Source organism: Perca flavescens, chromosome 19 (assembly GCF_004354835.1).
Source record: "Perca flavescens isolate YP-PL-M2 chromosome 19, PFLA_1.0, whole genome shotgun sequence".
NCBI classification, from domain to species: domain Eukaryota; kingdom Metazoa; phylum Chordata; class Actinopteri; order Perciformes; family Percidae; genus Perca; species Perca flavescens.
Genome location: NC_041349.1, coordinates 242,501 through 257,500, shown reverse-complemented (window position 1 = coordinate 257,500; position 15,000 = coordinate 242,501). Strand labels below are relative to the sequence as shown.

General features: G+C 47.2%; 2 protein-coding genes across 3 annotated transcripts in view; both read right to left on the bottom strand.

The window, feature by feature from the left end:
* The window catches only part of mogat3a (monoacylglycerol O-acyltransferase 3a), a 183,844-nt gene that overhangs the window by 96,197 nt on the left and 72,647 nt on the right, over positions 1-15,000 (bottom strand). The window lies entirely within an intron of this gene.
* The window catches only part of LOC114545581 (phosphatidylinositol 4,5-bisphosphate 3-kinase catalytic subunit alpha isoform-like), a 47,900-nt gene that overhangs the window by 27,975 nt on the left and 4,925 nt on the right, over positions 1-15,000 (bottom strand). Inside the window, 8 exon segments of the mRNA XM_028563959.1 lie at positions 2,687-2,796; positions 2,958-3,011; positions 3,354-3,482; positions 5,231-5,298; positions 7,494-7,703; positions 8,454-8,616; positions 8,722-8,825; positions 9,494-9,622. Coding sequence (XP_028419760.1) covers positions 2,687-2,796; positions 2,958-3,011; positions 3,354-3,482; positions 5,231-5,298; positions 7,494-7,703; positions 8,454-8,616; positions 8,722-8,825; positions 9,494-9,578 — 923 coding nt within the window. The 5' untranslated portion in view covers positions 9,579-9,622.

Here is a 15,000-nt window from a genome sequence, read left to right as displayed (position 1 = left end):
ACCTGGATACACACCCTGACATATTACACCTGGATACACCCTGACATCTTACACCTGGAAACACACAGTCATATTACACCTGGATACACCCTGACATCTTACACCTGGAAACACACAGTCATAGTACACCTGGATACACCCTGACATCTTACACCTGGATACACCCTGACATCTTACACCTGGATACACACAGTCATAGTACACCTGGATACACCCTGACATCTTACACCTGGAAACACACAGTCATAGTACACCTGGATACACCCTGACATATTACACCTGGATACACCCTGACATCTTACACCTGGAAACACACAGTCATATTACACCTGGATACACCCTGACATCTTACACCTGGAAACACACAGTCATAGTACACCTGGATACACCCTGACATCTTACACCTGGATACACCCTGACATCTTACACCTGGAAACACACAGTCATAGTACACCTGGATACACCCTGACATCTTACACCTGGATACACCCTGACATATTACACCTGGATACACCCTGACATATTACACCTGGATACACACAGTCATATTACACCTGGATACACCCTGACATCTTACACCTGGATACACACAGTCATATTACACCTGGATACACCCTGACATCTTACACCTGGATACACCCTGACATCTTACACCTGGATACACACAGTCATATTACACCTGGATACACCCTGACATCTTACACCTGGATACACACAGTCATATTACACCTGGATACACCCTGACATCTTACACCTGGATACACCCTGACATCTTACACCTGGATACACCCTGACATATTACACCTGGATACACACAGTCATCTTACACCTGGATACACACTGACATCTTACACCTGGATACACCCTGACATCTTACACCTGGATACACCCTGACATCTTACACCTGGATACACCCTGACATCTTACACCTGGATACACCCTGACATATTACACCTGGATACACCCTGACATATTACACCTGGATACACACAGTCATCTTACACCTGGATACACACTGACATATTACACCTGGATACACACTGACAGTCATATTACACCTGGATATTACACCTGGATACACTGACATATTACACCTGGATACACACTGACATATTACACCTGGATACACACTGACATATTACACCTGGATACACAGTCATATTACACCTGGATACACACATGACATATTACACCTGGATACACCCTGACATATTACACCTGGATACACACTGACATATTCCACCTGGATACACACTGACATATTACACCTGGATACACAGAGTCATATTACACCTGGATACACCCTGACATATTACACCTGGATACACCCTGACATATTACACCTGGATACACCCTGACATCTTACACCTGGATACACAGTCATATTACACCTGGATACACACTGACATATTACACCTGGATACACACAGTCATAGTACACCTGGATACACAGAGTCATATTACACCTGGATACACCCTGACATCTGACACCTGGATACACACTGACATATTACACCTGGATACACCCTGACATCTTACACCTGGATACACCCTGACATATTACACCTGGATACACCCTGACATCTTACACCTGGATACACACAGTCATATTACACCTGGATACACCCTGACATCTTACACCTGGATACACCCTGACATATTACACCTGGATTACACCTGGATACACCCTGACATCTTACACCTGGATACACAGACATATTACACCTGGATACACCCTGACATCTTACACCTGGATACACCCTGACATCTTACACCTGGATACACCCTGACATCTTACACCTGGATACACCCTGACATATTACACCTGGATACACCCTGACATCTTACACCTGGATACACACAGACATCTTACACCTGGATACACCCTGACATCTTACACCTGGATACACCCTGACATATTACACCTGGATACACCCTGACATCTTACACCTGGATACACACAGTCATATTACACCTGGATACACCCTGACATCTTACACCTGGATACACCCTGGATGACACATTACACCTGGATACACCCTGACATCTTACACCTGGATACACCCTGACATATTACACCTGGATACACCCTGACACCTGGATACACATATTGGATACACACAGTCATAGTACACCTGGATACACCCTGACATCTTACACCTGGATACACCCTGACATATTACACCTGGATACACCCTGACATCTTACACCTGGATACACACAGTCATATTACACCTGGATACACCCTGACATCTTACACCTGGATACACCCTGACATATTACACCTGGATACACCCTGACATCTTACACCTGGATACACACCCTGACATATTACACCTGGATACACCCTGACATCTTACACCTGGATACACACAGTCATAGTACACCTGGATACACCCTGACATCTTACACCTGTATATACACTGACTACACAGACTTATTTTTTTGACATTTTTTGCAGCTTTTTTTACTCTTGTTACCAAACACTAACCAATGGAACATCTTCCAGCAGGAATGTGCTCTGAAAACATTGACGTGTCTGTGAAGTATAAACACTGGAGTAATGCCTGCAGTATGAAAAGTGTAGCGGGTGAGGCTCACCCACTACCCGCCCACCCGGTGAGCGTCCACCACTGATTGGCTGTGCCAGGTGTCAGGTGATTACCTGTGTGGTTACCGTGGTTACCTGTATGAAGGCGTGACGAAGCCAGAGGCAGGAAGCTGAGAGTAGAGACTGTCTTTGGAGACGAGCATCAGGTGAGGAAGACGACCCACGATGATACAGGAGCGGATATACTGCAGACAGACAGGCAGACAGGCAGTGAGACAGGCGGAGGCAGTGAGACAGGCAGGAACAGTGAGACATGCAGGAACAGTGAGACAGGTGGAGGCAGTGAGACAGGCAGAGAGAGAGAGAGACGGACTGAAGGTTTGTGTTTTCAGAGAGAAGTTGTTACCTTGTACTGACTGAGAGGATACTTCTCCAATAGGTACTCATCACAGCCACACACCTGAGAGAAAGACAGGTAGAGAGACAGACAGGTCAGTCAGACAGACTGATAAACAGACAGGTCAGTCATACAGACAGATCAGTCAGACAGACAGTCAGACAGACAGACAGATAAGTAGACAGATAGACAGGTAGACAGACAGGTCAGTCAGACAGACAGGTTTACAGACAGACATGTAGAAAGACAGACAGGTCAGTAAGAGATACAGGTAGACGGACAGGTCAGTCAGACAAAGAGGTATTTAGAGAGAGACAGACAGACAGGTCAGTCAGTCAGACAGACAGGTAGACAGACAGACAGGTAGACAGACATGTAGAGAAACAGACAGACAGACAGGTGTACCTTCAGGATGTACTGCCCCTGGTACTCCTGGACACAGAGGCGGAGTTGTTGAGGTGAAAGATGCATCGATCGGCTTTTCTTCCTGATGGATTCTGCAATCAGCTGCTCAGGTAAACTGTCGTGACTCACCTGAACGCATCACACAGAACACAAGGTCACAGCCTGATCTCTGGTGCTTTACTGGTTGAATTCACCTGAACGCATCACACAGAACACAAGGTCACAGCCTGATCTCTGGTTCTTTACTGGCTGAATTCACCTGAACACATCACACAGAACACAAGGTCACAGCCTGATCTCTGGTTCTTTACTGGCTGAATTCACCTGAACACATCAGACAGAACACAAGGTCACAGCCTGATCTCTGGTTCTTTACTGGCTGAATTCACCTGAACACATCACACAGAACACAAGGTCACAGCCTGATCTCTGGTTCTTTACTGGCTGAATTCACCTGAACACATCACACAGAACACAAGGTCACAGCCTGATCTCTGGTTCTTTACTGGCTGAATTCACCTGAACACATCACACAGAACACAAGGTCACAGCCTGATGACTGTTTTTTTACTGGCTGAATTCACCTGAACACATCACACAGAACACAAGGTCACAGCCTGATCTCTGGTTCTTTACTGGCTGAATTCACCTGAACACATCACACAGAACACAAGGTCACAGCCTGATCTCTGGTTCTTTACTGGCTGAATTCACCTGAACACATCACACAGAACACAAGGTCACAGCCTGATCTCTGGTTCTTTACTGGCTGAATTCACCTGAACACATCACACACAACACAAGGTCACAGCCTGATGTCTGGTTTTTTACTGGCTGAATTCACCTGAACACATCACACAGAACACAAGGTCACAGCCTGATCTCTGGTTCTTTACTGGCTGAATTCACCTGAACACATCACATAGAACACAAGGTCACAGCCTGATCTCTGGTTCTTTACTGGCTGAATTCACCTGAACACATCAGACAGAACACAAGGTCACAGCCTGATGTCTGGTTCTTTACTGGCTGAATTCACCTGAACACATCAGACAGAACACAAGGTCACAGCCTGATCTCTGGTTCTTTACTGGCTGAATTCACCTGAACACATCACACAGAACACAAGGTCACAGCCTGATCTCTGGTTCTTTACTGGCTGAATTCACCTGAACACATCAGACACAAGGAACTGATCTCTGGGTCACAGCCTGATCTCTGGTCACAGCCTGATGTCTGGTTCTTTACTGGCTGAATTCACCTGAACACATCACTGGCTGAATTCACACATCTTCAGTTTAGGTCTCAGATCCAGTGGTTTTGATACCAGCTTTGAACCCTTTGAGTATCCTCTCAGTAGTTTTACTAACAAAGACACTGGATTGGACAAAGCTGCATTTAGTTCTGAGGAAGGCTGGGGTAAAGATTTCTTTATGTGATGTCCAACTCTCCATCAAGTCAAGAGCGCAGGGCTGACCTTTGTGTTGAAAGGCCAAAAAAGGATTTTAAAAAGGAGAGGACTGTAGAGCGTACAGAGGGAAATGGGGCAGAGGGAACTTTGTCTAACGTGTTTTAAAAAATCAACTGGCAGCAATTAAATCTGAAGACTTTAGACTCCTTATATACACATTGGTTTACTCTTCTCCTGCAGAATATTAAAGGGTTAATGTCTTTGTGAAAGTTTCCACACATCCTGTCATCTTACAGCCTGAAACATGTCTCACCATGTTCTGCTGTCTGACACAAAACAGTATCCAGCTTTTATATATATATATATATATATATATATATATATATATATATAGATAGATAGATAGATAGATAGATAGATAGATAGATAGATAGATAGATAGATAGATAGATAGATAGATATTTACCTTGAGGGTGTATTTCTGTTTGGAGTTGGAAGGAGAAACGATCACCCAGATGGTCACGATCAACCTCCCTGCAGAGAGACAGGTACAGAGAGAGACAGGTACAAAGAGAGAGACAGGTACAAAAAGAAAGAGACAGGTACAAAAAGAGAGAGACAGGTACAGAGAGAGAGAGACAGATACAGAGAGAGACAGGTACAAAAAGAGAGACAGTGGGGTCATTGTCTTACTTCAATTTGATGTTTTTCCATTCCTAAATTCAAAGCTTCCTTCCAAGTTGTACTCATGAATGGATACCAAATGGTTAGCCTGATCTCTGGTTCTTTACTGGCTGAATTCACCTGAACGCATCACACACAACACAAGGTCACAGCCTGATCTCTGGTTCTTTACTGGCTGAATTCACCTGAACGCATCATCACACAGAACACAAGGTCTTTACTGCCTGAATTCTCTGGTTCTCTGGTTCTTTACTGGCTGAAATCACCTGAACACATCACACACAACACAAGGTCACAGCCTGATCTCTGGTTCTTTACTGGCTGAATTCACCTGAACAAGGTCACAGCCATCATCACACAGAACACAAGGTCACAGCCTGATCTCTGGTTCTTTACTGGCTGAATTCATTCTGGCTGAACTCATGAATGGATACCAAATGGTTACAGGTGAAATTCTGGCTGAAGAGAATGGAGACCAAATGGTTACAGGTAAAGAGAGAGAGAGAGAGACAGGTACAGAGAGAGAGACAGGTACAGAGAGACAGAGAGACAGGTACAGAGAGAGAGACTTGTACTCATGAATGGATACCAGATAGTAGCGTGACATCACACATCTGAAATCTGTATTTCTGAGTGTATCTGTCAGTGTTTTGTCTATTAGTAAATTGAGTTTTTAGTGTCTGTATATTATCTGTTGTATTTTTAATATTATTGAGCTCCCTCCAAAAAGCTTTTAGTAAGTTATTTGGGGTTATCCTGCACTCCTGACTCCCTGAAGGTGTAACATAAAGTGAAGGCTCGGCCATCCTGTTTTATTGTGTTTTAGTTATTGTCCTGTTTTAAAATATGGAGTTTGAAATTGATCAAATTTACATAAAGTCCCACTGTTGAAAACTTGGACCAATGCATGAAAGCTGATTTGTTTTTGATTGTTTCTTTTACATCTCTGTGCCATTAAATGCATGCAAGGCAGAGATCTAAATGACTTTGTCAGAGAAGTTGGTGCAAAATGGGGGTGGTTAATAAAGCAAGGCCTCCGACTGGTGGTGCAGCCGAGGGTTCACAGGTGGAAGGCCTTCAGCAGCCAGGTGGGACAAGAGGCTCTATACATACATACATACATACAATCCATAAGTCTAAAAGTTCTGACACACCAACGCGACAGCCGACTGTTGGTAGAAAAGGCATTCGGACCGACCAGTCAGCTTCCGTCTCTCAAAAAAGTGCCTCAGAACACACCGAAGCGACGGCGACTTCAGCGTACGTTCTATGCGTGCACGAGGCGTAATACGTCTCCACAACAGCAGGCGGCGCTAATCTGTATTGTTGCCCAAAAAATGAAAACTGCAATTGAGGAAACATCTCTGTAGACCTCGTAAACACAGAGCACGCTGTGGTCAGTCACTGTTTTCATCACAGAGTGGTGATAGTAGTCAAGAAGGATCGTTGTTGTCATTACTCGCTGAACAGAAGAAAATACCATGGCTAGTAATAACAAGATACTGGCGTTGGCCGCTCTGATTCGCTAGTCAGGGGTAGGCACTCCACCAATCAGATTGGCCATTAAGTCTGACTGCCCACTGGCCGATTTGACTGATCAGAATGAATCATAGTGTAGTATCAGCCAGTGGGCAGAAATAGACAAAATGAATGCAGACGGCTCCTCCGAGTGACGATGGCAGGGAACCCACCGAACAGACTCGAGTCACCGACCTCGCCAGACTGTCAGACGGCCGATAATCGGGTTGGTGTGTCAGAGCCTTAACGCAGGCTGATACCGAGGTTCTGAAACTTAATCTGAAATGTTTCTTATTGTCGAGTCCAAGGCCTCAGTCAAAAGCAGTATGACCTGATCTTGTTTTCCTGCTCATCCTGTACTTAGTCTTCTCATACTGAGCAGTTTTTGTTGTTTTCTGGTAGGTAAGGGGGACTTTTCCATGTTTAACGCTGAGTAATATCTGCCCATGACTCAGCTTCTGTCAGAAAAGGAAACCTATTTCGAGAGCATGAAGTCAGCCCCCCGGCTGGTCAAATAGGGTGAGTACCTTTGTCCAGCTTGCTGTAGATGTGCTGTGGGAGTTGGGGGCTGGACTCCAGGTTGGGGGGGTAAACGTAGAGCGCCTGGCTGTGGGCCCCTCCCCCCTCCCTCTCCTCCATGGCCTCTCTGCACACGCTCAGTATGGAGCGGCGGAAGTCCTGAACCTCCGGGTCCTTCATCATCTCGAACTCACAGACCGGCATCCCGATGGCAAACCCTGCACACAGGGACGGTGTTAGTCTGAGTGTGAGGGAGGGGAGCATGGAACTCTGGGAGATGGAGTTTGGTGAGAGATGAGGTCATTATTGATGGTGAGGTCGACGAACAATGTCTGAAAAGATGTTTGATGACCAGACCCAAAAGGATTCTGCAGATTTTATTCATTATTAAATATTTTTTTAAATTGTGTACGATTCTGCATCTGCAGATTCCATGTGGCCCAGTTGATGACAGACCAATGACAGCCCAGACTTTTGTTGACATGTTTGTTGATGTGTAGCCTTCTTTGATCCTGTTTTGACCTTTGTTCCAACAACAGTAGTCTTTGTTTCAGAGAGGCCCAACAAGATATCTCTGGCCCTGTGGGGGCCTATATTGGAAACTAACTAGTCTGGATAGATGGAAGTGAAACAACCTTGTATCTAGCGAGCTACACACTGAAAATGTCAAGTGTTGAGGTTTAACCATCTATCCAGCCGATTACTGTGTGCAACAGCATGCACATTTTCCACCAAAATAAGTTCCTTGCTAGCCCTCTTTAGCCCTCTTTGGCCCTGTTTAGCCCTGTTTAGCCTTGTATTGGAACCAGTTAGCTATCCTTGTCTTCTTAATTGTTTGATTAGCTCCGTGAGAGACATATGTGACGTGGTTTTGATGTTGGATGAAAATTATTGGCTAATGATGGGTGATGTTTGATGATGGACCAATGGCAGTCCAGACATTGGATGACAGGCAGGGTGTGTGTTACCTATCTCTCGGTTCAGGATCTTCTCCTCCCGGTTGCCCAGTGGCTCGATGACTTTCAGGATCGGGTGGAAGAGTCGCAGGTCGCACAGCCGCCTCGTCTCATCGTAAAACTCCTCCCTCTCCGCCTCCTGGGTCACGCCCACAAAGATGTAGGATGACTCCTCCTGGCCAATCACAGGGCAGAAATTATTACCATTACTGCTACCTGTGATACTAAAAGGCAGCCAGGGATGTACTGCAGCAGGGATAGTGTTGGGGATGTACTGTACCTGCAGCAGGTGGTAGAGCGGGTACTTCCTGGCCTCAGTGAAGAGCTGCTGCTTGATGCTGAGGAGAGGAGTTTCTCTGAGACACTCCAGACTCACCATCATCCCTGAAACACATAAAACATCAAACATACTGACTATAATCTCTGAAACACATAAAACATCAAACATACTGACTATCATCTCTGAAACACATAAAACATCAAACATACTGACCATCATCCCTGAAACACATAACAACTGTCATGAACCAGCTCACAGTTCGTCAAAAATAAGGAAGACCACACAATTAAGGATTCAATTTAAGCCAATTTATTTAACCCATAATGAATAATACTTAAAAATAGGATAAAACATGATTTCAGTAGTATCAGTAGTGTGGTGGGTGCATGTGTGAAGGTGAGTGTGTGGAACCCAAACCCAACCAAAAGCTAACGCTGCTGGCTGTGAGGACAGAAAGAGATTGTTCCCTTAAGTAGGAAACAGGAGGGCAGTCAGGAAGAGAGGACTCAGGTGTGGCTCATCCTCCCTCTGCCTACCTGAGTCCAATCAGACGGCCTCCTAAACAGCAGCAGAGGAAATACCCAAGAGCCCCCACAGAGTGGGAGGGGTCATCACACAACACGGCAGACAACACAGGCTACATTTACACTGATACTTTTGGTTTTTAAGAGTTTCGAGCCAAAAGAGCAGTGTGAATGTGAGGTGTAAATATAGCTAAATATATTTAATATATAATAATATATATATATATATATATATATGGCAGGCATACCGTTGGGCAGGCAGCAGTCCACCAGGATGCGGGGGGGCATCAGGTGGAGCCCCCACAGCTCCCCAGACGATGGCCTGGGCGCCATGGCAACCACCAATTACAAGCCTCTTCACCTCAGCACTGGGCTACCTAGACAGACAGACAGGTTAAAGAGAGAGACAGGTTAGAGAGACAGAGACAGAGACAGAAACTGATTTAGAAGTCTTTGGCCTTGTTTTGGGATGCAAATTTGTGTTCCCTAGGATGGTGAAGGAACATCCCACCCTACTCTGCCTCTGATTGGCTTACCATGGTGTTCATACCCTAACACTAACCAATCACAATCCTCATGCTTAAACCTGACCAATCCAACCAATGAATGGTCTGGGACAGGTCTACTACACTATGACCCACCCAGACCTCTCAGGTGGTCTGGGACAGGTCTATTACACTATGAATCCCCCAGACCTCTCTGGTGGTCTGGGACAGGTCTACTACACTATAACCCAACCAGACCTCTCAGGTGGTCTGGGACAGGTCTGCTACACTATGAATCCCCCAGACCTCTCAGGTGGTCTGGGACAGGTCTACTACACTATAACCCAACCAGACCTCTCAGGTGGTCTGGGACAGGTCTACTACACTATAACCCAACCAGACCTCTCAGGTGGTCTGGGACAGGTCTGCTACACTATGAATCCCCAGACCTCTCAGGTGGTCTGGGACAGGTCTACCACACTATAACCCAACCAGACCTCTCAGGTGGTCTGGGACAGGTCTGCTACACTACGACCCACCCAGACCTCTCAGGTGGTCTGGGACAGGTCTCTTTACACTGACGACCCACCCAGACCTCTCAGGTGGTCTGGGAAAGGTTCTACACTGACGACCCACCCAGACCTCTCAGGTGGTCTGGGACAGGTCTATTACACTGACGACCCACCCAGACCTCTCAGGTGGTCTGGGACAGGTCTACTACACTATGACCCACCCAGACCTCTCAGGTGTTCTGGGACAGGTCTGCTACACTATGACCCACCCAGACCTCTCAGGTGGTCTGGGACAGGTCTCTTACACTATGAACCCTCCAGACCTCTCAGGTGGTCTGGGAACCCTGACCCACCCAGACCTCTCAGGTGGTCTGGGACAGGTCTGCTACACTATGACCCACCCAGACCTCTCAGGTGGTCTGGGACAGGTCTGCTACACTATGACCCACCCAGACCTCTCAGGTGGTCTGGGACAGGTCTGCTACACTATGACCCACCCAGACCTCTCAGGTGGTCTGGGACAGGTCTGCTACACTACGACCCACCCAGACCTCTCAGGTGGTCTGGGACAGGTCTACTACACTACGACCCACCCAGACCTCTCAGGTGGTCTGGGACAGGTCTACTACACTACGACCCAACCTGGGACAGGTCTACTACATTATGAACCACCCAGACCTCTTAGGTGGTCTGGGACAGGTCTACTACACTATGACCCACCCAGACCTCTCAGGTGGTCTGGGACAGGTCTACTACACTATGACCCACCCAGACCTCTCAGGTGGTCTGGGACAGGTCTACTACACTATGACCCACCCAGACCTCTCAGGTGGTCTGGGACAGGTCTACTACACTATGACCCACCCAGACCTCTCAGGTGGTCTGGGACAGGTCTACTACACTGACGACCCACCCAGACCTCTCAGGTGGTCTGGGACAGGTCTACTACACTACGACCCAACCTGGGACAGGTCTACTACATTATGAACCACCCAGACCTCTTAGGTGGTCTGGGACAGGTCTACTACACTATGACCCACCCAGACCTCTCAGGTGGTCTGGGACAGGTCTACTACACTATGACCCACCCAGACCTCTCAGGTGGTCTGGGACAGGTCTACTACACTATGACCCACCCAGACCTCTCAGGTGGTCTGGGACAGGTCTACTACACTATGACCCACCCAGACCTCTCAGGTGGTCTGGGACAGGTCTACTACACTACGACCCACCCAGACCTCTCAGGTGGTCTGGGACAGGTCTACTACACTACGACCCACCCAGACCTCTCAGGTGGTCTGGGACAGGTCTACATTTGAACCACCCAGACCTCATTATGAACCACCCAGACCTCTCAGGTGGTCTGGGACAGGTCTACTACATTATGAACCACCCAGACCTCTCAGGTGGTCTGGGACAGGTCTACTACACTATGAACCACCCAGACCTCTCAGGTGGTCTGGGACAGGTCTACTACACTATGACCCACCCAGACCTCTCAGGTGGTCTGGGACAGGTCTACTACACTATGACCCACCCAGACCCTCTCAGGTGGTCTGGGACAGGTCTACACTCGACCCACCCAGACCTCTCAGGTGGTCTGGGACAGGTCTATATGACCCACCCAGACCTCTCAGGTGGTCTGGGACAGGTCTACTACACTATGACCCACCCAGACCTCTCAGGTGGTCTGGGACAGGTCTACTACACTGAACCCACGACCCAACCTGGGACAGGTCTACTACATTATGAACCACCCACCCAGGTGGTCTGGGACCTCTCAGGTGGTCTGGGACAGGTCTACTACACTACGACCCACCCAGACCTCTCAGGTGGTCTGGGACAGGGTACACTGGGACCCACCCAGACCTCTCAGGTGGTCTGGGACAGGACCCACCCAGACCACCTCACCTCTCAGGTGGTCTGGGACAGGTCTACTACACTACGACCCAACCTGGGACAGGTCTACTACATTATGAACCACCCAGACCTCTCAGGTGGTCTGGGACAGGTCTACTACACTATGACCCACCCAGACCTCTCAGGTGGTCTGGGACAGGTCTACTACACTACTACGACCCACCCAGACCTCTCAGGTGGTCTGGGACAGGTCTACTACACTATGACCCACCCAGACCTCTCAGGTGGTCTGGGACAGGTCTACTACACTACGACCCAACCTGGGACCCACCCAGACCTCTCAGGTGGTCTGGGACAGGTCTACTACACCACCCGACCCAACCTGGGACAGGTCTACTACATTATGAACCACCCAGACCTCTCAGGTGGTCTGGGACAGGTCTACTACACTGGGACAGGACCCACCCAGACCTCTCAGGTGGTCTGGGACAGGTCTCTGGGACACTACTATGACCCACCCAGACCTCTCAGGTGGTCTGGGACAGGTCTACTACACTATGGGACCCACCCAGACCTCTCAGGTGGTCTGGGACAGGTCTACTACACTATGACCCACCCAGACCTCTCAGGTGGTCTGGGACAGGTCTACTACACTACGACCCAACCTGGGACAGGTCTACTACATTATGAACCACCCAGACCTCTCAGGTGGTCTGGGACAGGTCTACTACACTATGACCCACCCAGACCTCTCAGGTGGTCTGGGACAGGTCTACTACACTCAGGTGGTCTGGGACAGGACCCACCCAGACCTCTCAGGTGGTCTGGGACAGGTCTACTACACTATGACCCACCCAGACCTCTCAGGTGGTCTGGGACAGGTCTCTACACTACGACCCACCCAGACCTCTCAGGTGGTCTGGGACAGGTCTACTACACTACGACCCAACCTGGGACAGGTCTACTACATTATGAACCACCCAGACCTCTCAGGTGGTCTGGGACAGGTCTACTACACTATGACCCACCCAGACCTCTCAGGTGGTCTGGGACAGGTCTACTACACTACGACCCACCCAGACCTCTCAGGTGGTCTGGGACAGGTCTACTACACTACGACCCAACCTGGGACAGGTCTACTACATTATGAACCACCCAGACCTCTCAGGTGGTCTGGGACAGGTCTACTACACTATGACCCACCCAGACCTCTCAGGTGGTCTGGGACAGGTCTACTACACTATGACCACCTGAGAGGTCTGGGTGGGTCAGGTGTAGTAGACCTGTCCCAGACCACCTGAGAGGTCTGGGAACCACCCAGATCAGGTGGTCTGGGACAGGACACCCAGACCTCTAGGGAACAGCAGATCAGGGGTCTTTTTATAAAACTGTGCGTGGGAACCTTACTATAAGTGCAGATCGTGCACCCAAAAATGCACGCAAAAAAAAAAAGTCAGATTAATAAAACCGTGTGTACCACACCTGTAAGCAGTGTTCCCTTTATAAATCACAGACTGACTACAGCGGATGTGGATCAGCCTCTTATCCCGCCCTGTACACGCCCATTTGTAACCATAAATAGTCGATATAAAGCACCTGGTGAATGCTGATCAGTATGTTAATGACCCTGCAGTTGTTCTTCGTTACAACGAATCATGCCGAATCATGACGACTGGCGGAGAAAAAAAACAAACAAAACAAAACCTCCCAAACGCTCGGGAATTGTTGCCAATTTAATTATAATTTCGGCCTGTTGTCGCACAGTGTATGGAAACCTGATCTATAGACTACCTTTATTCATAAAATCTTCCAAAACAGCAGCATTACGGCACTCTGGGACAGCAACAACTAGTGGTATCCCCCACCCCGAAATACAATTTGAAATCGAAATGTAATAGGCCAACACACTTTTCTTCATGCAGGGTTTGTTATGAACAGTATTAAAGTTCAAACTGATAACGAGGACATAGAGCGTAACGATTGTGCCAGAGCTAAACGGCTGTATTTCCAGACTTTGACATTTGATGATATATGCACAGTATTAAAGACAGATATTTAGATATTTACACTGAGTTCTGCAGTTATCTAATGCTAGGGTATTTGATGATATTTGCACAGTTTTAAAGACATATTTTTAGTTATTTACACTGTGTTGTCCAGTTATCTAATGCTAGGGTATTTGATGATATATGCACAGTATTAAAGACATATATTTAGATATTTACACTGAGTTCTGCAGTTATCTAATGCTAGGGTATTTGATGATATATGCACAGTATTAAAGACATATATTTAGTTATGTACACTGAGTTCTGCAGTTATCTAATGCTAGGGTATTTGATGATATCCTGTATTCCAGTCGGGCCATCTCCTCCTCCTGCGCTCCGTAGAGGACAATGTGACGGCGAGACAGCGCTGATTAAATATTAAGAACGAGTTTTTATTTAAGATTTGAGTTTGAGGTGTTTATGGAACAATTATGACTCAGTACAAAAGCAAATAAAACTGTTGGATTTAATCTTCATATGGAGTGAAGAAATGTGCGTGAGGAATTAATACTTAAACATATTAATAATAACCCTTATTCCCACATGTACTCTCTCCAGTCTGACTCCAGTTCACCACCTCACCATCTGGGTCACCATTTCCTATTTTGTCTCCAAAATGTTTGTACGCATGGGTCAGAGTCTGCGTGGAGGACCAAACATTCTCCCGTCAGGTTTGTTTTTTATAAATCACAACCTTTGCGTGGGAAGTGGCGTACGCACGTTTTCAGCCCCGTTTTGTGCGTATGCCATGTTTATAAATGAGACCCCAGAAATGTATTTTGGAACCGTTTAGTGATTTATAAACCAAATGTTTAACTTTTTATTTTTTTCTGACATTAAGGATAATAAA